Raw genomic sequence first — 25,406 nt, 5'->3', positions numbered from 1 at the left:
ACAGACAGTTAGAAATTTAGTACTTTTTTTTCTTTTTAAATGGGAGAGCGTGTGAGTTTCTAATATCTTTATTGTTACAACTTGATGTGACACTACAAAACCCACAGAATGTATCTTATCAACCACTTTCTTATATCACTTTTGTAAATTTATTATTACTATTATTGCCCTTTTGGATCATATCTGGCAATGCACAGGGGTTAGCCTTGGCTCTGCACTCAGGAATTAACTCCTGGGGATGCTGGGGATCGAACCTAGGTCGGCCATGTGCAGGGAAGATGCCCTACCTGCTGTACTAGAGCTATGGCCCTGTAAATTTTTTACTTTTAAGGTATTGCTTGATAGTTATTGAATATCAGATTAATTTCTAATCGCTGTCTCCCCTGTCCTGGGAATCAAACCCAATGCTTCACGTGGGAAGCATGCTTTCTGCAACAGAGACATATTCCCAAGCCCCTATTTCTAAAAATTATTGTGTTTAATATACCCATCCCTGCCAGGTAGCTACTAACCCAGGGATTTGTCACGGGTAAGGCATTTGCACTTGGAGCCACATCCCCATTATATGTTTAACTTTTTTTAAAATTGCAATTTGTTTATTATATTTATAGACATAATATTAAACATTGTACTTGTATTTTTTTAATGAATGCATAAAAACTTTTGATGACGAATTCAATAATGTATTGCCTTCCCTTTAGGTTATAGTTATGAGTGCTACTCTGGATGCAGGAAAGTTTCAGATTTACTTCGATAATTGTCCTCTGTTAACCATCCCTGGACGTACACATCCTGTTGAGATCTTTTATACTCCCGAACCAGAGAGAGATTATCTTGAAGCAGCAATTCGAACGGTGATCCAGATCCATATGTGTGAAGAGGAGGAGGGCGATCTTCTTCTCTTCTTAACTGGTCAAGAGGTATTACTGGCTTGATTATATAGCCTCGGGCATGTTCTGTTTCTCAGCTCTGTGTTTGGGGGTTCAGGTATTTTTGGGGTCAGACTGTATACAACCTTTAAACTTAGAAATTTGGTCTAAGTTTAAAGAAATCTTCATCTGAAGAAATTAAGGTGCTTCTCTTATCCCAGTGTTTAAAACATTTTTAAACTTTGTATATGTTTATGAAGTCTGTAACTACTTTTATCTTTATATTCTGTGAGAACTATATCGTTGTTTGTGTTCTAGTTATCCTATGTTTTTAGTTTTAGGATTTTGTGATTGTAGTCTCATCTTAGGAGAGCTTGGTGATAAAAATGGCATGTGATTTATCTGCAGTTTTTCTTGTGCATAAATTTGAGTCACAGCTTTGGTAAAACCTGGTCATCATAGTCGCTTAGTTTTTGGAGTGAACTGGAGTAATTTTGTTGTCATTGAAGAATGGGAGGCATCAGTAAAGTACCTTGATTAGAATCTTCCTTTTTGAGATAGGTTTTTCTTCAGGTAAGGCATTTTCTAACCTTATTACCATAGGTAACAAGGTTTCATGGGAATGTTTGAAATTCTTTAGTGGAAGGAAATAAAGGGAGTTATCTGAATAGTAGTTATGGTTGAATTTCTCTCCCATAAAGAGCTTATAGCATTGTTAAGGGATTCTGTATTTTACACACACACACACACACACACACACATTTAAAGAAGATAAACTCATAAGTCTCACTAGAAAACCAGAGAGGCCAGAATTTTATTAAAAAACAAAAAAAGATTTCTGTACATGAAGTACTTTATCAAATTCTAATGAGAGCATCTGATACCCTTAGCCAGTTACTTAACCGTATTTTTCTTTTAGTAATGAGGTTTTGTTAGAGCTAACCTTGTCTTAAAGGCTTTATGAATTTTCTGGAATATGCTTAAATGAATGGATTATCACTTGGAAAAAAATGAAGATTTTGATTCTGTATGTTTGGTGGGGTCTGAGGTTTTATTTCTTCACTCGAATGCTGAGTCTTTGTAATGTTTCTCAGCTGAAGCTCTGGAGTAGTGTGACTCCAATATAACTAGAATACCAGAAACGTTCTAAACCTGTTCAATATGGTAGTATCACCAACTTGTCTTTATTCTATTTGAAATGTGACTAGTGAGAGGTGGTACAAGTTAGAACTTCACATAATTTTAAAGACTCCTTTTGACATTCTTTGCAAAAAAGCATTTAGTAGAGATGGTATATAAATGCAGACCCTGAAATGCTTTGAGCATTTACAGCAGATCTGACCACTGCTCCACAGCATTTTTTATTAGAAGAGTGGGCTATGGGTTGCCTGACTAGGGGCACAGAATTTCTTAGAGCAGGTACTTGGCCCCTTTCCACATTGCTGAACAGGTGAAATACAGAATTTTGCGTTTTGAACAGACTAAAATGATTTTTATGTTCCTTTATTGGATTTTACTGTTTCAAAGTAATATTTTGCCCTAACACCCATGGCACCTCAATAAAGCCCTAAGCAGCATTGTGGGAATTGGCCTAGTCATCATGGGTACGTTGTACACGCCAACCTGTACTAGCCACAAGTGAACGATGTCACTTGTGTTTTTTGTTTTGGGACCGCATCCTGCTGTGCTTACATCTGGCTCTACTCAGGGATGACTCCTGGCAGGCTCTGGAAAAATGGGGTGACGGAAATCAAACAGAGGGCCAGTTACCTGCTGTCCTATTGCTGCAACTTTTCCCCCTAATTTTTGTATTTCTTCATTAATGTTAGAATGTTCTGTGGTTTGTCTTTCATTTGGCCATATTTCTTTTTTGTAAAGTTGTTTTTTTTTTTTTTTTTCTTAAGCATTGTAGGCTAGCTGTTTTGTTGTGGCATTGTGGAATGTTTACTAGCATCTCTGGCTTTTACCTATTAGATCCGAGTAAAAATCTCCTATAATAGTGACAAATGAAGAAAAAGGAAAAAGCATACATAAATTGTTAAATTTTCCGTGGTGCGGTTGGGAGTCGGGATTTTGGAATTTATTGTATTTTGTGGTGCCTGGAATTAAACCCACAACCCTAACATGCAGGGCAAATGCTCTACCTCTGAGGTCCCTTGGTCAGAATCATACTTCTGTTGAGAAATGAAGTATTCATGTTCCATTTTATAGATAACTACTGTGTTTTCTTTTTATAAAATTTGAATGGGAGAATATGTGTGTATATTACATACACACTTGGTGGGGGTGGGAACATGGTTTACAAATGGAATAATTTATTTTTAAGAGTGCCAAATGACTTTTAATCACATGTATACAGTACTTGTTTTATGTGTAATGAAGCTGTTGGTGGGCTTTATTTTGGCCCCCTTATTTTCACTTCAAAGTGCATAGTGGTGCATATTCTTATTTGGAGGTGGGGCTAAGGGGTTTCCCCCTCCCTGTTTTGTGTTTGTTGGGAGCAGCAGTGTTTGGGTTCAAGCTTGGGACTCATGCAAAGCAGGTGCTCCAGCCCTCTGAGCGTTCTCTTACCCCTGATGGTTTGTCTGTAGTGTATTTTCTTAAATGATTAAAAATAACTAGTATTCAGGTGCCTATGCCTAAGGCCTCATTGGTTAACCTTAAAAGACCAGTAGCCAAGGTAACTATGTAGTTGGTATTTTAGCAACCATATTCCGTAACTGGAAAGAAGAAACATTCACATCCTTGTGATTTTTCAGGCTCGAGAATATACTAGAACCTACCTTCATCATGCCAATGTAACTGGGTGTGAGTGTTGAGAAATTTAAGAAAAGAAACATTTTCCCACACTGGTGGAGGAATTGGTGTTATGGTACACCTAAAACACAACTTTCAGTATAAATCATGGCTCCTTACTAAAAATTTTTTAGATAAAAGGAAGGGTTTAAAATTTTTTTTTCTTTTCCAGAGAGAAATATGAAGGTTAAGGTATTTAAGACTTTGGAGAACAGCTGTTGATGTATTTTTTAGTTATGTTTAGAGCTGGCTTTATGCTGTTATTCCTAATATCTGTGAACTTATTTTAACTTGGACCTTAAATTGATTTATTTCTGGGGATTTAATATTCTTTCATAAATTTGAAATACATCCATTTATCGCCTGGATTTTGTGTGTGTGTGTGTGTGTGTGTGTGTGTGTGTGTGTGTGTGTGCGCGCGCGCGCGCGTGAGTGCTTTTTGGGTCACACCCGGCAGTGCACAGGGGTCATTCCTGGCTCATGCACTCAGGAATTACCCTTGGCGGTGCTCAGGGGACCATATGGGATGCTGGGATTTGAACCCGGGTCAGCTGCTTGCAAGGCAAACGCCCTACCCGCTGTGCTATCATCACTCCAGCCCCTATCTCCTGGATTTTTTAAATGATATTAAAACCATATTAACGTGAGCCATGGGAAGTAACTTCTATGATTATTTTGAGTTAATTATCAGTTTTAATTGGTGAAAGGTTGGGATGTTTTTGTTTATAGAATTTTTTTATGGTAATGAATAAAAACTTGGACTTCTGATTAAAATTAAATGTTTCCCAGAAGTCCTGGGGCGTGGATTACATACTGTTGAATTGGATACAAGATTATAATTGAAAGAGCCATTATAAATACTTAAAAGATGTTGAAACACTTTATTTTTTTGTTTTTGTGTCACACCTGGTGGTGTTCAGGGCTTACTCCTAACTCTTAGGTTAAGGGATCACTCCTATGGGGCTGGGTGGGGCAGGCTATGTAGGTTGCTGGAGATCAACCCAGATTGGCCCACATAGAAGACAAAGTGCAGAACCAGCTGTTCTATCCCACCCTGTTTGCTTTTTGTTTGTTTGGACCCCACACCCACCAATGCTCTGGGCTTTGAAACAGCACTTAGAGCGACACTTTTTAGTAAAATCTTGCAAACATGTTATGAGTTTAACCACTATAAATTAGTGGGGTTCCTCGGTTTTCTTATTAGAGGTGAAAGCTCCTGATCTTTTGTCTGTTTTCACTGTTGGCAATAGTAATTAGAGGATGTTGTATTGCCGAAGAACATCAATAAGTTTTTTAACTGACTTTGATTATGGACATTTGGTGAAACTTGGGAAAAATTGTGTTGGAGTTTTAAAATAGAATATTCAGAACTTTTTACGAAACAGGTGGCATTTTTTTCATCCACTTTAGTCTTTCTATCCCATGAGATAAGATTTTTTTTTTCCTACTTTGGCTTAGCAAATTGGCTAGTTCTGGTCGCAAGTAAAATTCAAAATTACCTTCTTTCAAACAGGATTTTTGGAGCTATAATTTTTCAGTGTGAAATCTAGGTACTTGGTTATTTCTGAAGATGTACTTTCTAGTAACTCCAGGATAAAAATAACAGTTGTAAATATTCTGAGTATTGGCATCAATTTTTTTTCTTGTTTTTTCAAAAATCTTGTTTTGAATTTATATTTAAACCTTTTTTTAGATATGGAACCTATCTAATTTTGTATTTGCATACCAGCAGGGGGCATTCTAATCTAGATACAGCATTATTTTCTTGAAAGCGTCACTTTTGTTCTGTTATTCTTCTAGTCAGTAGAATTCTTTCACTTTTTAAAATTCCCTATCTAAAGGAAGTATTGATACATGGGCTCTTTAGTAGTCATTCTCTTTGAAGATTTTCCAAGAGTGCTAGTATGTTTGCCATAGATGAAAAAAATTATTAACTGCAAGAACTTAATTGCATGGCATGAAAACTTTCAATTTGAAATAATTTCAAGAAAGATAATTTCACCCAATATAGTAAATTATGGAATAAATTTACCTCATAACCTTTGCTAAAGAATAATGGGGTTTTGGTTTATTTTTGGGTTTTGTGATGAAGGCTGGAACCCTGCGTTTTAGACACTGGGCTACATCACTAAGCTTAGGACTGTTTTTTACTGGGTAGTTAAAGTCATCCAAGTTATTTGTTTAACATACTTCCAAATTTGACTGAAATAATACTTAATAAAAATTGTTTCCTTTAGTTTTTAATTCCTTTTGCCACTCTTTAGTGCCTCCACTCTTTGGTCTCAACTCTTGCGCATGCTCTTTAAACTTTGGTTTGAATGCAAATGCATAGTAATAATTTACTGTTAGGGAAATTCCTGAAGATGCTCTCCATATTTGGGCTAGCCTGCCTTACTTTCTATGTTGATCCTGTAAAGGTGTTTGTTCTCATTAGGCACAATAAAGCAAGTCTTCCGTATAATTTCATTAGTGATAAGTGACATTAAATTCTTAATTGGCTTGTTTAAAATATCTGGCCTATCAACTTCTTTTAGGTTGTGAAAATTATGATTCCGTTAAATTTCAGTTTTAGTATAATTTGTTGAGAATTAATTAGGATATCCAGCTCTAAGAAAAGGAACATGGAATGCAAATAAGGCAGTTCGGTGTTTTGCGGGGCTGGAGAGATGATCATTGGCACTTCATTGGGCCCTGAGCACTGCTGGGTATGGCCAAAATAAAAAAAAAAAAACCTACGTTGTGTTTGGAAATGCACAAAATTTATTGACTGAATTGAAAATATGGGGCATAGAACTAGGATTTTGAACAAATACCTTAAAGTGGGTTTTTTGTATTTTGTTTCAAGACATATTTTATTTTGTAGGAAATTGATGAAGCCTGTAAGAGAATAAAGCGCGAGGTTGATGATTTGGGTCCTGAAGTTGGTGACATTAAAATCATTCCATTGTACTCTACGCTCCCACCTCAACAGCAGCAACGTATTTTTGAGCCTCCACCTCCAAAAAAACAGAATGGAGCAATTGGAAGAAAGGTAGCATAGAAATATTCTCATTTTACTAATACTGAAACAGTTGTCTGTTGATTTTTTTTTAAGGTACCTAGTTAAGGGCAGTTTCAAAGGTAGGTTAAAAATGTGTGGTTTATTCACCTAACTTTAAGCATACTGCTCTCCACTCCCCTTAGAAGTCTCTTAGCAGTTAGGAAGTGGGTTTTGGTGGGTTAAGAGGATGAATTGAACTCCCAAGACTCAGGCAGGGAGGGAGGGGAAACTGAACAGTGTGGTAATAGGAAGTGGACACTGGAAGAGGGTGTGTGGTCTTGGAAGGTTTTGTGCATGAAACTTGAGCATTAGCAGTATGGTAGACCATAGTGCCTCAAAACAAATTTATTTTTAAAAGAAAGAAGGACGATGGCCAAGTGGTGGCATCTGCCATTAAATCACCTCACAAAACTAGGTATCCAAGATCTAATCAAATGTCCTATGTAGAAGTATGTCGAATGATGTACAGATCTCTTCACAGCAATAGCATGACCTTCACAATAGCGTGAATCATGCTGCCTGAGTGTGTGACTTTCTTGAGCGGGAATTAGATTCTTTGGAGGGCAAATTCATTTGCTGGCTCAGAAAGGGAGAGACAAGGTTTTCCAACCGTTTGTGGGCAGTTTGTTGAGATTGAAAGAGACTCCGTTTGAAATAGCAGCTTTGCCCTTTTGGTTTAAATAAGATGGGGAGTCTAATAGATTATTTGAAAATGTTGCTTGAGGGGCTGGAGTGATAGCACAGCGGGTAGGGCGTTTGCCTTGCACGCGGCCGACCCGGGTTCGAATCCCAGCATCCCATATGGTCCCCCAAGCACCGCCAGGAGTAATTCCTGAGTGCACGAGCCAGGAGTGACCCCTGTGCATCGCTGGGTGTGACCCAAAAAAGCAAAAGAAAAAAAAAGAAAAAAAAAAAAGAAAATGTTGCTTGAACATCACTATCCAATAGTCTAGTGAAGTCAGGTGGGCTATTTTTCAACCTGGTCATTTTTTTCCTTCAGTTTTTATTAATTTTTAAAGTTAAACTAGTTTTATCTAGATGTACTATTCAAACAGGATTCAACAGAGCATCTCAAGAACTCTCGGTTTTACTTTGAAGTAGAAATTTTGAAATAAATGACTTGGAATCCATTAGTGGGCATCTAGAGAAAAGAGTTTTTTGGTTTTGTTTTGCTTGATTTTGATTTTAGCATCACACCCCAGCTGTGCCTAGAGATCGAACCTGGGTCCATCCAAGGCAAGCTCTATACATAATGTATTAAGCTGCCCTGACCCCAAGGGAGGAGTTTTATCTAGATAAAAGTTTACCTAACAGCGCATTAAATACAAAATTGGGAGTAGCATCATGTTTTTGCCATAGCTTTACTTTATATTTTAGGGGGTCTTTTTCCATGTTTGATATTTAAGCCAGTGAGATTTGAGTCCTTTCTAAGGCATCCCCTCCACCACAACACTCTATTCCTTATACACACACACCCATACACACGAACACTTAATGCCAAGAACTTGTGCTGTGTATGTTCCCATTGGTTATATAAATCATTTGACAAAATCGAGAACATGTTAACTAGATTACATGCTGTTACATCCAGGTCATACTAAGGGCATACCTAACTCCTCTGCTAAGGTTCTGGGCAAGTATGTAATGTTTAACATTTTTCTGCTGTTTCTTCCACATAATGAATGTATGTGTTGCATAACTGATATTACTTTTCTAGCTTTAGAAGTAGTTTAAAATTTGTATAATTTGTTACATGACTTTTTGTCCTCAGCCTGCCTTAATATTTCAGAAACTTACTCTTCTTCTTAGGATTATAGACTCTGAGCACTAAATAAGTTTGGTAACTGGATCCTGCTGAAAAAATTTACTTCAAAGCTTTGGCGGGATGGGGTTAGAGGGCCTGTGACACCAAGGTGGAAACCTGGACTCCACATGCATAGCATGCATTTCTGCCCTTTGAGTTCTCTTCCCCCGCCCTTGCTTAAATCTTCATTTAGCTTGCCTTTAGTATTTGAAAATCTTGGCTCTCTGATTTTAACACCCTGGTGCTGTGTGTGTTTCTCTCAATGTCAGTTTGTTCTTAAAGTTAGTCCCAGTTTTTCAAAAACCCACCCACATTTCCCCCCCCCTTTTTTTTGCATTGATAGACACTAAACCCTTGCCCAATGCTACACCTTTTATTTTTCAGTTTTTCTGTTTCAAGCCCTTAACAGTACAGGCTATCATGTAAATATGTGTTTAGTATGTAATTAGTACCTATTTAATAAAGTAAATGGTATTTTGTATGTGAGTGCTTTTAAGGGAGTAGTCCCAAAAGTACCAGTCACCCTCTGGGGCAGGAGAATGCTGACTACATGCTGTGGGGTAGCTTCAGTTGTAACTGGGGCTACTTTCTCTTTGTTAAAAAAAAATGGTAGATTTCCATGTGGGCACTGAGGGCACTGCACACCTGCAAAAAGGCCGATCAGGCAACCACACAAGTTTGGGACCCTGCACTTGAAGTGTCCCTGTCAGAATTCAGGTGATCCTTATTAACTGCTTTCTAGGCAGTGACATAGCAACAGGTCATCCTGTGTGTCCCAGGGAATATGATCCTGGGATATGAGACTGTATGTGTGACAAAATATATCTACATTTAATTTTGATGCTTAAGCCATTTTGTTTGAAATGTTGGATTTCCTTTCGATAGTTTCCTTCAGTACTGCATGGGTTTGGATTTATGGCAGGTCCGTTTCCCTGGGCCTCTCATAGTGTCCCATGCCAAAGCAAGCTGTGGCCCTGAACCGTTGCCTGGCCCTTGCCAGTGGACTGCAGGCACTGAAGTGGGTCGTATAGTGCAAAAAGGGGCTGGAGGTTCTTTAGTAGTAGTACCTGGTGATACTGAATGATGTTTAGATATTAACTATTTCAGGGAACCATTCTATGACAATAACTTTTTGTCGCTTTACTCACATTTTTACTCTAATGGTATCCTGTTTGAATAATGAAAATTTGGTGTGATTCAATTATGCTTTCTGACATAACTTGTTGGGAAATTGCTATGATGAGTGGAGTGAAGTGAATTTGAATTCTTAAATGTCTTTAAAATAATGGCCAGTGGAAGATTTATTGCTTGAAATTAGTTATTAAAGTTGTTAAATGACTAATCTCTATAATTTTGTAATTTATTTTGCATATCGTTATATGTTAACAGGTGGTAGTGTCAACTAATATTGCAGAAACTTCTTTGACAATTGATGGTGTTGTGTTTGTGATTGATCCTGGATTTGCAAAGCAAAAGGTACGTTTCAGTATTTACGTGGTTTAATGTTTAATTGACTTGGACTTGGTGCCTACTACTATTCAGAATTACTCTTTTTTTAAACTTGTTGTAAGTCATGTTAATAATTTAGCTGATCTGTCTACTGGTTTAATAATTTTGGGGTTTTTGCTAGGGGGTATATAGATGAGAAGGTTTTTATGTAGTGATGGTATGTGTTTTGCTTTGTATGTTCATTGAAGATATATGTGGGTAGTAATCAGTATAAAATTATCCCAGAGATCAGCCTCTTACCTACCTGAATTCTTAATATTATGTGTTATGCATATTATTTGAAGAGTTTGTTTGCCTTATTCAGCAGTACTAAGTATCAACAGCTTCTACTTAAAGTAGTAACTACTTTTTTTCCTATTGGGTCACACTCACCGATGCTCAGGGGTTAGTCCTGACTCCAGAATTACTCCTAGCAGTGCTCAGCATACCCTGTGGGATGTCAAGGATTGAACCTGGGTCGGCCACATGTAAGGCAAAAGGCCTACCATCTGTATTATCGCTCTGGCTTCTTAAGAGTTTTTTAAAACAAATTTTTATTCTTTGGGGGTGGGGCTCCTGAGCTGTGTTCAGGAGGCCTGAGGGCACCCCTGTTGATACTCCGAAAACTGGACCTGTTGTTCAAGGCAAGGACACAAGGATGTGATACTGCCTGAATTCTGTGGTGCAGGGGATTCTTGATCCAGGCTGCCCTGGTGCTCTGGGTCTGTGTGGTTGGCACAATAGGCATGTGAACTAACTGCCCTGCTATCTCTAGTTTTTTTTTCCATATGTTTTTGAAGTTGTTGAGAGCCAGAGATCCTTCAGTATAAGAACTGCAGCTAACATCCAGGGCTCTGAAATCTCCAGCATCACACACACCTGCCCTATCCACCCTGTCTCTGCTAGGTGGAACTCTGGCAGCCCCATAGTATTGGCAGGCTCCCAGTCCTCACAGTGTTGGATCAAGAAAATGCCAGGGAAACCCCATTTTTGTCAGAAAGATTGAGAGAATTCTTTGCACATGGTATTCCAAGTGAAAGTGCTTAAACTGACTTCAGGACTGGGTTAAAAATATTTCTTTTAGGGATGCATTAGTACAGCAGGTAGGTTTCTTGCCTTGCATGTAGCCAACCCGGGTTTGATTACTGGCATACCATGTGATCACACTATGAGGCGTGGCCCTGTAACAAAAGTAATGTTTTCCTTTGGGGGAGGATCGATAGTACAGCAAGTAGGGCACTTGCCTTTCACATGCCCCACCCAGGTTCGATTCTCAGTGCCCATATAGTCCCCTGGCCTTGCTGAAATTTATCCCTGAATGCAGAACCAGGAGTAAGCTCTGAGTGCCACCAGGTGTGACTCAGAAACAACACAATAGAAAAATACTTGAAGTCCACCCTGAACATCTGGTGTTAAAATTGATGTTCTTTTCAAGCAAGTGCCACGAGCACTATAATCTATTACATAGACCAAAATAAAGCTTTTGACATTTCCTTACAAGTTAAGATGATGTGAGTTCTGTTAGGTGAGAGCTTCTTCCTATTTGCTTGTCTTTTAGAATGCTGGAGTACAGATAGTTGATAGAAAGTTACCACACGAGCTGAGGAACTCTAATGGCAGCATTGGTCTATAGTGATAATCAGTGCTACTTTATTAGGTATCAGCTGTGAGTTTGGGGCATGTCTGTTAGATTAAATTTTGGGGTTTTAGTTCAACAATTATTCTCTGACTTCTATTCCAATAGGTATACAACCCTCGAATCAGAGTTGAGTCCCTGTTGGTGACAGCTATTAGTAAAGCTTCCGCTCAGCAACGGGCAGGTCGAGCTGGACGTACCAGACCTGGGAAATGCTTCAGACTTTACACAGAGAAAGCTTATAAAACAGAAATGCAGGTACAGATTTTACGTGTTGTTAATAGCAAAGACAAAGGTTTATTGTTTGCTTTTGCTTTTGTCACCAAAAGGCTCCCTAGGTTTTCCCTAAATGAAATTGACTCTGTGTCTTTGTTCAAGTTCTGTAAGTTAATGGTGGATGCCAGCAGTAACACTTCACTAAAGCTAAAATACAGTTTTATCTTTATAAATACAGTTCCCTAAAAGTGTTTAAGATTTCCATAAGCATTTCTCTCTTACATTCTTGGAAGTAACCCTGGGCTAATAGCTAAGGAGGCTGAGAACAGTTAACCTTTTGTTTACTGGAACCAAGAGAATTAAAGAATGTTTAACAGAATAAACCTCTTGTGTTTTGCTAGGATAACACCTATCCTGAGATTTTGCGTTCTAACTTGGGATCGGTTGTGTTACAATTGAAGAAACTTGGCATTGATGATTTGGTGCATTTTGATTTTATGGATCCACCAGGTATGACTTTTCTAAGCATTCTATGAAGAAACCCTTTAACCTAAGAATGAGCCATCTGTGTATCATATATTTTCCCTTTTCTCTTTCAATTGTAAGATAAGTTTTTTGTGTTAGCATTAAAATTTAAGAGTGCCACTTGTGTGAGTTTTTTTTTCTTTCTTTTTTTTTTTCAGAATAAATTATTCTGGAAATTACTGTACTGACATGAAAATACACTTTGCTTTGGTGGAGGGGCACATTTGCCAGTGCTCGGGGCTTACTCTTTGCTCTTTGTTAGGGATCACTCTCGGCAGGGCCTGGGGGACCGTATTGGGATTCCATGAATTGAACCACTGTACTGTCTCTGACCCTACATTTCTAAGAAGAAAAATTGTTTTAGAAGGAGAATTAAATCTGGAAGAGGCTAAAAGGGCTGGGACACATGCTTTATCTATGAGAGACTTGGATTTCATGCCCAGAACCACGTGCCTCTTGATTCCTGAGCCACAACCAAGAGCAGCCCTAGAGGACCCTCTATTTGGGCTTCACTTCCGTAGCATCCTCGCTCCAAAGTATTATAAGCGTATTGTTTGCAATTTCCTAGTTTACTTATTAGGAAGTGTTTTAACTACAATGTAGGGAAATTTTGCTGTTCTATGACCGATTGTTTGCAAGACCTTTGTAATTGGATTTTATGACAGTCTTTTAGTTCAGTCCAATTGAGAATGAAAAATGAGATTGCTATAATAGTGTTTATCACATCTTTGCTTGCTAAAGGCAGCTTGTCTAATAGATTGCTTTTTTTTCCATAGCTCCTGAAACTTTGATGAGAGCTCTAGAACTTTTGAATTACCTGGCTGCTTTAAATGATGATGGAGATCTGACAGAATTGGGATCCATGATGGCAGAGTTTCCTCTAGATCCACAGCTCGCTAAAATGGTTATTGCAAGTTGTGACTACAACTGTTCTAATGAGGTCCTATCTATTACTGCTATGTTGTCAGGTAATAGAGGGAAAAGAATTAAGAAAAGCCCAGCTTTTCAAAGTTTGGGTGGACTTCACTTTTCGTTTTGGTTTTTAGTATGTAGTATAATAGAGGGTTTTATAGATAGATTTAAAGAACAAGTTTCATTTCTTAAATATCTTGTATGTAGCTTCATGATGACATAGAATTTACCAAACTAAAGTCATTGTACATAAAATATAGTAGCAGTATTGGCTCTTCTGAGTGAAATTAAAATTTGTAGTAATACGTTTGAACATAGCTGTAGCTGAATTCTTTGGTAGGTCCATCAATTTTGCTGTTTATTATTGAAAGTACAAGGAGAACTTGGTTTTACTACTTGACACTCCTAGCCGATGACAAAACAAAACTCATTTAAAATGAGACTTGTGACATGTATTTCAGTGGCAAACAATTTTTTAATTAAATATTAAGTAAATAGAAGTAGTGATGTGCACCTTGAGGCTTAAAAGTCTTATCCGGTCACTTCTTATAATGGCAGAAAAACAGATGGAAGTAATACGTAAAAACTTGCTTATTTTAGGACTTTAGAGATTTAATCTGAAAAAGTAGTGCTATTTTTACTAGCACCAAAGCAATCCATAAATGAAATGTTGGAAAAACTTGGAAACTAGGATTTAATAGAAGATAAGTCTTAACATGTAAATGTATACACTAGAAAAGCTTGGGTTTTTACTGAGAAGGTATAGTACTGGGAAGAGTAGATTTCCAGTTGCAGAGTGATTTGTTGGTGTATACAAAATTTATAAATACAAAATTTTTGGCTTAGTTTAGATATATGGCTTATTTTAACGGTGTGAATTTTTTTTATTTAAGAACTAGTTAAAATGTTTTTTTGCAGTTATGATTGATCAGACTCAGAGCAGATGGGCAGGGCAGTATTGAATAATTTTAATTAAATTGTAGTCCCACTTGCGGAGGTGGTGGTAGGTTGTTGTCTGCCTTTCTTACATGCTGTTTTTGTTAAGTACTCCTGGTTGTAGCTATCCCAAGACTTTCAGTGTTTAGAGAATGTGTCGGGCAAGAGCTACCACATTGTAATGTTACTGCCCAGTTTTAATTCCTCCAGATTCTCTTTTTCAAGCATATGATGGAGCTACCATTGTTTGAATTTAGAATATTAGCTCTATTTAAAATTTGTCATAGTGATGCAGTTGAAATCTTCAGACTACATTTCTTCTAGTGGGAGTTATGCTAAACATAGGTTTTACTGCTCAGTGGCTGTAGTCCATCAGGCAGAGAATTTGTGGGGAATAATTTTAAAATAAAAGGTGAGAAAAATGCTGAGCTTATTTTTTTTTCACTAGTTTCTGAAGATTTCAGGTCCTGATACAAATTTAGTGTGAAATCAGGGGCCTTGTGAAATGCTACTTACTCTGTGTCAGTTCTGGTAGCTAGTTCACATTCACTTACGGTTAACTGACAGGTTTCTGTACTTTGATGAATTACTTGCTTCACTTACTTAAGCAAGACTTCTAATATTTACTGTGATCATGTCTCATTGTCTTTATTAGCTTCTTTGGCATTTTAATGGGGGTAACTGTATGGGAAAGAATAATTTGATACTGTATTTGATCTCATTGTCAATTATTCCCATTATCTTTCTTAAGTATTATTATTTTTAATGACAAGGTTAAAGAGCTTTAATGATGTGTTGACAAAAGTCCCAAGCTGTTAAGTATTTTCATACTGCTTCTGTGACTATGGAATTGGTAAAGTGAATTAAGGAAAGTTGTATTTCAAAAACTGGAGTGCACGCTTTGTAATAACTACAAGTTTTATGTGACTTGAGGCTCTAAACAAATACTGTAGATACCTATTTTGATGACCCATGAAATGACTGTTTTAGACTAATTGTCAACCTTTAAAATACTGGATTTTGCTTTTATTGAGGTTTTGATTTAAATAACTTTTTTAAATTTGGGACTTTTATTTACTAATACTTTTATTAAAAACTGGAAAACTAGGTTGGATATTCCCAGCCTTTTTGAATTTTCTTAATTCAGAGGCGGTTTAACCTTCCACCACTACTGCTATCAGCAAAACCCAAGATTTCATGATATTTTTTATGTTTACGTATGCTTCTGCTCACCGGTGCTAATAGTGATACCCACCAGTTGGTAATAGCCCCAGCAATAGGGAAATAAATTTAATAAAAATGTGTTAGTAGACTGGTTTGAAAGTTTTTCTTAGCCTTACAGTATACAAATACAGCTTAATAAGTTTCACAGTCATTCAGTTGGATTCAGTGAATGATCTTTTGAAAAATTACATTACCTACAAGACTATTGACACTATAATTCTGGTTATTGGTAGAGCTATCAGCACTGGTTTTTTAAGTAAGTTGAGCTTTCTAGCATCTTGATGGCCTTCAGAATAGCTGTTTTGATGCCTACTTTTTAGATCTAGTTAAAGTAATCAGGTGCTCTGTAGCTTTGAAACCCTCTTGTCTTACAGATGTGGTTAGGTGTTGATGTACCAAATCAAGGTAGTAAACAGTCCAAGATGCAGTTGGAGGCCATCCTGCCCTGCCCTATGCTCTGTGAACTGACCTAGCTAGGCCTTGTTCCTCTGTCTGTGAATGCGTGACTCATCGATATGGGCGTTTGTGTTGGGCCCATACCAACCTTGTTTAGTCCCACAGTGTTTTGTTCGCCCCACGGAGGCCAAGAAAGCTGCAGATGAGGCCAAGATGAGATTTGCCCACATAGATGGAGATCATCTGACACTGCTGAATGTATACCACGCTTTTAAACAAAGTAAGTGTAACTTAGATTGAAGGTGCTCTTTTGTCTAGATGTCACTTGTAGCATATAAGATGTTTCCTCATCTCACTTTCATTTATTATCTGTGACAACTTTACATTAGAAACCCAGAGGTATTTTAGAAAAAGCCTTGACTAGCATTTAAAATAGAAATTGCCTGTCTTGTTCAAAGTTCTCTTTCAAGAAAGAAAAGAGTGCCCGTTTTAGAAACTTGGAAAATGACATTAAAAAGTGGATGTATAACTTTTGTATAACTTTTTCTGTTTATTTTCCATAGAATCATTACTTGCTAGCTGAGTTTTGTTTTGTTTTTTTAGTGAAATAAGATAGCTTTTATTGAACAAAAATAGGGCGGGGGGTGAATGAAGGGAATACATGTTAAAGAGAGAACTGGAACTTGAAAGACACTCATGCAAGATATGTCTTCATGGGAGAACACGAGCTTAAAGATTAAGCCTAACTAGTATTTTTATTGATAGAGAGCCTACAGGGCTAGACAGGTGGTACAGTGCGTAGGGTGCTTACCCTAAACACATCCAACTGTGCTTGATCCCTTGCATCCCATATGGTCCCTGAGCACAACCAGTAATAATTCCTGAGTGTAGATTCAGAAGTAACCCAAGTAGGTGTGGCCCAAAAGCATGTGTGTGTCATACACAAAAATTAACAAGGTGGGCCAAGAAAATTCTAAAGGGACTGGAACCCATGTGTTGCATGTGGGAGATCTGGTCCTGAGAAAGAGAGCAAGGAAATAGCCACTGAATATCACTGGGTGTTTCTTAGTCCGTCCCCCACCTTAAAAAAAAAATTAAAAGAGGCTCTACTAGAAATGTGAATGACTTTTGTTCAGTTGGATACATATAGTTTGTAAACTTGAGGAGGAAAATCCAAGTATATTTTTAGTTTAAAAACTGCATATTGCTGAGGGGTGGGTGCTATTTTCTCACATTGAAGATCTGTAGCACTGTCCTCCCGTTGCTCATCGATTTGCTCGAGTGGGCACCAGTAATGTCTCCGTTGTGAGACTTGCTATTACTGTTTTTGGCATATCAAATACTCCACGGGTAGCTTGCCAGGCTATCCGAGAAGGATGGAGGAATTGAGCCCAGGTCTGCCGCATGAAGGCAAATATCCTCCTCACTTATGTTAGTAAGATCAAATACCATTTTAGTCTAAAATCGTGTTCTCAGAATATTTAGTGACATGAGATGTTTTTCCACTTGAAAATGAGGAAGCATGGCAATAATAGTCAAGGTATTGCCTGATACTGTTGGAATGCAATGTTATTAAAAGTTGAATGAGAAGAAATTTTCCAGCCAGACAGGTGTGTCCACCCCCAAAAATGAGAAGTTAGATAGATGAGAATAAAACAACTCATAACAGATCTTGGAAATGGTAACTTGTTGCACGATAGGTAACCAAAAGCTGATAGCCCTACATTATCAGTTATCTCCCAGACTAGAGGTTCACTTATCGGTCATTCTTTGAGTTTGTAGTTTCTGCCAATAAGTTACTTTTCTAATTTAAAACATTGACCTCTAAATCGGTATGTCTTGTTTTATTTGTAACTCTTTTGCATTAATTGTATTTGAAAAATAAAATTTTTCAGATATTAGTCAAGATTGTCTTTGTTTAGGGATGGGTTGATGGGAAAGCTAAATTTATCTTAACATTTGTGAAATAAAATTTTTTATATTGTAGCGCCTTTATAGGTATGAGCATAGTGATATATGTTACAATTGGTAGAATCTTAGAAGCCAGGAGAAAATAATGCCGAAGACTTAACTTTCACAGTAGCACATTCACTGCTTAAATTTTAAATATTTCTCCCATGTTCTCTTACCTCCATTTCACTCAGGCTTCGTATTAGAGGATTTTTGAAGTAGAGAACAATTTTTTTAGTATAAATATGCTATTATAATATGTTTGTTATGCTACAGTTTTGAGTTCTTGGTTAAAGAAACATCAGTTAGAAACATGTCATTCATCAGTGGACAAATAATTTCCTTAAGTGCTTAGTCATGAAGTTAAACTGTCGCTAATACTTTAGACTTTATTTGACCACTCCTTCAAGTTGTGAGTCATAATAATACCTTTAAACACTAAATTTTGGATGCTTTAGTCAGTTAAAATTAAAGAACAAATACATAGTAATTGTTTAAGGTTCCATTTTTTCCGTGTATTGATGAGCTTCTAATGACAGTAGGAGGAGGCTCTTTTTAGTGATTTTTTTTTCTTTTTGGGTCACACCTGGCGATGCACAGGGGTTACTCCTGGCTCTGCACTCAGGAGTTACTCCTGGCGGTGCTCAGGGGACCATATGGGATGCTGGGAACCGAACACGGGTCGGCCACGTGCAAGGCAAACGCCCTACCCGCTGTGCTATCGCTCCAGCCCTCTTTTTAGTGATTTTTAAGTTTTGCTTGGTGATCCTAAGGAAAGACTCTTTTCTTTGAAAATAATAAAGATGCAACCTTTCATCAATTGTTTTCAATCCACTTTTATTAGATTATCTGTTGGAAGCAGGGTGTGATAGCATGGAGAAAGTGTGTCCTGTTTATTTCAAGAAATTCACATCTTCCCCCCCCCCCCAATTTTATAGATCATGAATCCGTTCAGTGGTGTTACGACAACTTCATTAATTACCGATCCCTGATGTCTGCAGACAATGTACGCCAGCAGCTATCTCGAATTATGGATAGATTTAATTTGCCTCGTCGAAGTACTGACTTTACAAGCAGGGATTATTATATTAATATAAGAAAAGCTTTGGTTACTGGTTATTTTATGCAGGTATGTGGGTGTAATGTATAGTGCTGCATAGTTAAATGTTTATATAATATTGTTTGGAATCCAAACCGTTTGGAATCTATTTACTGGCAAAACTGAGTTCAGGAATGCCAGTTGATAAATGTTGATCTTAAATATGACATCCATATTGCCAAATAAATGAATGTAGTTAGAAATTTTAGTTCTTTGGCTAGGAGTATAGCTTCAAAGGACTGGAGTGCATGAAAGCCCCAATTTTTTTTTCCTTTTCTTTTTTGGGTTTACTCCTGGTTCGGTGCTCAGGGGACCATTTGGAATGCTGGGAATCAAGCCTGGGTTGACCCGTGTGCAAGGCAGACACCCTACCCGCTGTGCTATCGCTCCAACCCCTGAAAGCCCAACTTTATCCTCAGCACCCATAGTCCCCATAAACTGAGCAGTGGCTTGAAAGACTCAAAATGGTTTTTTGTTTGTTTCTAATAAGTAATTTCCATTGGCAAGTTTAGCAGTCCAGTTACAGAAGTCAATATTTTAATTACTTTTATACCAAGTGTTTTTATATTCGTATTTTTTGATCCCAGTTTCTGGTGGGATAGTAGATGGAAATCCTCCAGACTCTTATTTCCATTTCCCTTAATATTTCATTTTTCTTGTGTGTACTCACTGCTTCTTGACATGTTTAAACATTTGTGAAGATTGGCAAAATATTTCAGCCATTGTAAGTTTCAACCTTTGGCTTTCAGTAAACATGCTCCATTTTTTGTTAATCTCAGTTGAAGAGGTTTCATCCTACAGTTCTGAAAGAATGTTTTTGGTGCAGTTCATGTTCCAATTTATTAAGATGGAAATTCAAGATTCAGATATTTAAATTACTATGTGGCATGACCTTAGGGAATGATGGTAACAATGTGGCTGCAAAAGTAAAAACATTTCTGCAGTTTTAATTGCCATCGAGGGTAAACTGATTAAAGCTTACCAGGTGGTTATAGGAAACATTAGTTTTAAGAATTTGAAGTATACAGAAGTTATGTTAAAATTCTCACTTTTTCAAGGATGTTCCTTGAGCCACATTCACAACATCCTCCCATGTGAGTGTCCAAAAATATAAGAATTGGAAAGAGCAAATTTTCATTTTCTTCAGCGTTAAATAATAGACAGGTGTTACCCTTGTGAGTTACTATAGATAACAGAGGCAAGAAACATTGTTTGTGGGTTACCTTTTGTTTCTTGCTCAAGTTTGCTCTATTTTCCTAAAATACATCTGTGTTGTGATGTTGTCCAGTGTTGAAAAACCCACCCTGGGCAGTTGAAGCCATAGAGGACTAGCTTGATGATAAGGCTCTGTTGGTATAATAGTTCTTATTTAAATTAGTCTGCCTGCCTTTATAGTGTGAATGAGATATGTCTGTGTTCAAACAAGACTTAATTTGTAGACCCCAAATTCAATTTTCATCACCACATGGTCCACCATCCTGGATATTAAAGATGTATGAACCATTCTTGGCCACAGCATTATAATGTAGGCAGTGAATTGGATTTGACCTGCAGTAGTTCGTTTTTATCACAAGATAGTTATCCATAAGTTTTTAAGTGTTAAGCCCACTGTACATAATTTTGTTGGTAGTTTTATTTAACACTTTTGTAATTGTTCCCTCTTAAACAATGTTTTTATAAATAACTGGGTTTTGGTTTCAGGTGGCACATTTAGAACGAACAGGGCATTACTTAACTGTGAAGGATAACCAGGTGGTTCAGTTGCATCCCTCTACTGTTCTTGACCATAAGCCTGAATGGGTTCTTTATAATGAGTTTGTTCTTACAACAAAGAATTACATACGGACATGTACAGATATCAAGCCAGAGTGGTAAGTAATGCCTTTTCTTATAGTAGTTTTTGTTAGCATTTTACTCAAAATGGAATCTGATTATTGTAGGATTCCTGGCCTGACAATATGGTTGATGTCTTCGAGGGTGACAGAGTTGTTGGTTTAGATGGGATTTGGTAGTAGATGTAAATTTACACCAGCATCAAGTGGTTTTGGTGCCATTCCCAGGCTCCTTGTTTCAGAAGCCAGTCTGTACCATTAAAATTAGTGTCAACTATTATTTATATATCTGTCCTTTAGGAGCTAAGCAAGCATGAAAACTGCCTTTCTGTATCCTAGCATATTAGATCTACCAAATGTTATCAGAACTATTATTCTAAGCAATATTCTCTGGTGGGGGGTAGGGGTACGGAGCATAATGCAGTCTATAACTGATAAAGAGACATGTGCAGAGAAGGGGAGGAGTGAAAGTACCTTAAAATTGATGTCACATTTAATATGTAGTGCTTCTTTGCTAAACTGATAAGACTTTTGACACTTTAATGGCATAAGTCATAGCCATTTTTTATCATAAGTGCTCTTGAAAAAGTGTGACTAAATGGTAAAGATAAGAGTCAGGTGTATTTTTTTGAGATGGAATTCTGTTTCTACTTGCTAAAACTTTGAAAATGAGAAGATTCAATCATAAGAAATACTAAAATGGTTCTTACCTTGACTCATACTGCTATGCCTTGGAGTGGTTGGTCAAAATAGTGCCAGAGTTAAGTTCATAATCTTTTTGACATTTACAAAATTGAATAACTTTTATAATCAGTGTTTAAAAAAAACCTTAAAATGATTTGTCTATTATTGCCTATCCTTATTAGAAATTCTATTATTTGAAATGTTAATTTGGTAATTTTCCCCCTCTCCTCCACTTCCTGGACAGGTTGGTGAAAATTGCCCCACAATATTATGACATGAGCAATTTCCCACAGTGTGAAGCAAAAAGACAGTTGGACCGCATCATTGCCAAACTTCAATCCAAGGAATATTCTCAGTACTGAATTCAATGCTTAGAACTGAAGTTATTCAGAGGACAGCTTTAAAAGATGAATGAACAAAAGTTCAAGTTGTGCTCTTCACGTTGGTTCAATAATGGCCTTTATTTGAAAGCTTTTTAATTTTTCTTTACAGTAAATATTCCATTCTGATTTCATAAATTAAACATTTATGCCTCCCTTTTGTGTTGACACTGTAGCTTATACTGGAAAAGTCGATCAATGTTTTGCAGTTTATTGAAAGTAGTTCTATATATAACAATGTTATAAGCATTTCTTTAGAAATGGTTGAAAATGCTTCTAAAATGTGATTATCGACCATGGTATGCATGATCGTTGTAATTGTTGACATTCCTTTTAGAAGTTGTGAAATGTTACAACTTGTGCTTATGTAGACACAATCTTCTGTCTCAGTACAGAGGCACTGACTTCAATAAAGTCTATTTATACTAATTTCGGCCAAAGCACTTTGATATCTTTCTTCTAGTGTTTCTTAAGTATGGCTTCTTCTCTTCCCATGTGGGCTTTCAAAAATTATAATTATGCTGTGATTACATATTTAACATCTTTCCACAAGGACTACTCCATCGATAAAGTAGTCATTAAAGCAATATTTTTTAAGAGCATAGCTTAGTACTTTGTTAGGTTAATCAGGATGTAATCTAATGGGATAGTGTGTAGCCTTTATTTGAAATTGGATTCCAAAGACATAATACTGAAAGGATAGCATTCTCTTTATCTTTTAAGTTCATTTCATAAGGCTGTTAATTTGTATTTTGTTAATTGCTTTTTGGGGCAATCTTGTTATAAAGAAACCTTTTTAACACTCTAGCCTCTGAAATATTGATTAGTATCAAATGGAGATTAGGAGGCATGAGCAATCTCAGTCAGTTTTTGCTAAATTCTCAGTAGAGGGTGCTTTATAAACATATGAAGTAATTATAATGTGATGTATTAAGATTCAAAGTTGTCTTTCCATTTTTTTTTTTTTGTAATTGTTGACAGGTAAAAAAACGTTTTAACCACATATGAAATGTTTGGTATGGTCCATCAGACTATAATAAATGGATTCCTTTAATTCGAAGACTAAATACTGTACTTATTAATGACTGCCTCATCTATTCCTTTTCTACAAAAATATTTCAATTTTAAAGATCATAGTTGGAATTTAAATACACTTCAAACCTTGTTTTGTACTATATGGCTTATGGGAGCTAATTGGACAGATTAACTTTTCAGGAACATTGTGATACTTTTTAGTGTAGGCAGTTCTTACTACTAAATGACTTAAAGAGTTAATGTGCTTTTTTTATAAATGCCTGTTTTTGTTTCCATCAACTAATCTACATGTGGAAATATTTTAGGTTACATTTAATTGGTTAAAAACTAACCTAGATTGAGTGTTGGCAACATCAACATCTGCTAGAATGTTTTAAGGTTATATTAAGCAAGTCTAGTTATTTGCTCACATGGTTTCTGCTGAAAAGGCAGCTCTGGCAAAAGGTAATGTGTTGCCTCTTGAAATGGATGCAACGGACATTTTAAATCAGTTGGATCTCTTTATATTCTGAACATCCAACTTTAGATTTCAGAATTGCTACAGCTTGTATGTAGTTCTTAAAAATCTTGAGGTTAGATTTGTTTCCTCATCAAGTTAAAGTTACAGAGCTTCTAATATGTAGAACCAAAATTGGCGTTTGTTTTTTCTAGGGATAGTGGGTGAATAAGTTCTTTATTTTCTAAGCAATAGCGTCTTTGGCGGTGTTCTCATTGTGGTGCTCACTGCCGCCATTTTGACTCCAGTTTTGCTACACTGCCCACACCTCAAGAGCTTGAGAGTTTCTTAATCGCTGATACTAATGTCAAGGGTAATGATTTTTGCGTAACATGTTTTAAAATTTATTTGGGGTTTAGGCCACACCTGGTAGGTGAAGCCCAGCGAGCATGCAAAGCAAGCACCTTACCAGCACAGTATTTCACCTCTCTCCGCCTCAAAGCTAGAGCTCTTAAAATTGGTGTTCCCAACCCCTTTATCTTACTGATTTGACATCTTGAATACGAAAGTGGTTACATTTCCCCTTGTTCATATAGTTCCTACTATTGACTGAATCCTCCTTTTCAGTTTTAAGGAGAAAATTAAGCTATAATTAGCCCCTTTCGAAGGTTCCCCCCCTTGAGGTTTTTTCTCTCAGAGGCAAATAGCGACATTTTGTTGACCTTATGACACCAAATAAGTTGAACCTTTGTGTGTATAAATACCATACAACTAAACTAGCTAAAATGTTGTTAATTTTTTTATGCAAGAAGTTTTTTGGGGGCCACGTCTGCCGGGGCTCGACCATAGGAGACGCTGGGCATCAAACCTGGATCAGCCTCATACAAGGGAAGCGCCCTACCCACTGGCTTCTAATGGAAGGAGCAGTTCTGTACTCAACCTTGTGACAGAAGTTTAGGTTAAAGATAAGTGCAGAGACTTGGGCTTCTCCTCTAATTATAATGGTCATCAACTTTGCTCAGACACTTTAAAGAAAACCCATTGTCTTTGAAAACATCTCAGAGCTAAAATACTTCTTGGTGACTAAGTTTTCTAACTTTTGTTTCTAGTAAAAGTAGACACTACTACTGCATAATACCATTCAGATATTTGATGGCTCATTGTCCTTCATTCTCTTGGCTGAATAGCCTGTTTCTCCTCTCACCCCCCTCCCCCCACATAGTTTATAGATATGAACACTCCTAATCCCCTCAGGTTCTCTGGAGTGTGAACTCTTCTATGGTTCAGATTGGATAGGAAGCATTAGAACTTGTACTTCCCAGGGGACTTGCATATACTTAGTAGTTTAAGATTATATGAGCCTTGCAAGCAATTAAGCCATACTTCGTCTTACTGTAAGTTTGAACCATCTTGGGGTTGGAGAGAGCACAGTAAGACACTTGCATTACATGCAGCCAACCCCGAGTTTGATCCCCATCACCACATATGGTCCTCCACAGTTCCACTCAAAAGTCATCTGTGAGCATTGTAAAGTGTGGCCCAATACCCTCCCCCCAAAAAAATAAATGTGAAATGTCAGATTATTACTTGAAAATGTTGAATGTGACTGGAGACTGTAAAGTCCATCATAGATCTTGACAACTTTCCCACATGTTGAAATGTTCCTTTAGCAACATCTTAAAAATTAACCAAATACAACATTTGATTATTAAGTTATAATGGACTTCAGAATTCTTATGTATCACTGTCATCCCGTTGCTCGTGGACTTGCTCGAGCGGGTACCAGTAACGTCTCCATTATGAGACTTTCATTACTGTTTTTGGCATATCTGAATACGCCATGGGTAGCTTGCCAGGCTCTACCGTGCAGGCAAGATACTCTCGGTAGCTTGCTGGGCTCTCCGGGAGGGGTGGAGGAATCAACTGCGTCGAAGGCAAATGCCCTACTGCTGTGGTATCACGAATTCTATAGCCCTATCAGAATTCTTATAGTAAGAAAAACATTTTCAAGTGCAGTTATAATTGACACCGAACTTGAAGATGTTCAGACTCCAAAAGTTTGGCATACTTGATATAAAATTAAGCACTGGTTTGATTCTTTTTATTAAAATTGAGATGGGAGACTTAGCTAGTTTCAGTCACTGTTAC

The 25,406-nt window shown here is 37.2% G+C and overlaps 1 protein-coding gene and 1 non-coding gene across 2 annotated transcripts in view; both read left to right on the top strand.

Moving 5' to 3' along the window:
- Positions 1-22,230, top strand: part of DHX15 (DEAH-box helicase 15) — a 44,541-nt gene extending 22,311 nt beyond the window's left edge. The window contains exons 5-14 of the mRNA XM_055138116.1: positions 702-920; positions 6,529-6,696; positions 9,899-9,985; positions 11,742-11,891; positions 12,251-12,359; positions 13,151-13,342; positions 16,000-16,122; positions 18,731-18,921; positions 20,593-20,762; positions 21,652-22,230. Of these exons, the coding sequence (XP_054994091.1) occupies positions 702-920; positions 6,529-6,696; positions 9,899-9,985; positions 11,742-11,891; positions 12,251-12,359; positions 13,151-13,342; positions 16,000-16,122; positions 18,731-18,921; positions 20,593-20,762; positions 21,652-21,769 (1,527 nt within the window). The 3' untranslated portion in view covers positions 21,770-22,230. The remainder of the gene's footprint in view (positions 1-701; positions 921-6,528; positions 6,697-9,898; positions 9,986-11,741; positions 11,892-12,250; positions 12,360-13,150; positions 13,343-15,999; positions 16,123-18,730; positions 18,922-20,592; positions 20,763-21,651) is intronic.
- On the top strand, positions 9,409-9,542 carry LOC129405386 (small nucleolar RNA SNORA42/SNORA80 family). Its single transcript, XR_008630538.1, has one exon. It is a non-coding gene; the product is annotated as a small nucleolar RNA SNORA42/SNORA80 family (small nucleolar RNA).
- Positions 22,231-25,406: the final 3,176 nt, after the last annotated feature.

This window comes from Sorex araneus, chromosome 5, assembly GCF_027595985.1.
Source record: "Sorex araneus isolate mSorAra2 chromosome 5, mSorAra2.pri, whole genome shotgun sequence".
Lineage (NCBI taxonomy): Eukaryota > Metazoa > Chordata > Mammalia > Eulipotyphla > Soricidae > Sorex > Sorex araneus.
This window is presented reverse-complemented; position numbering and strand designations above follow the sequence as displayed.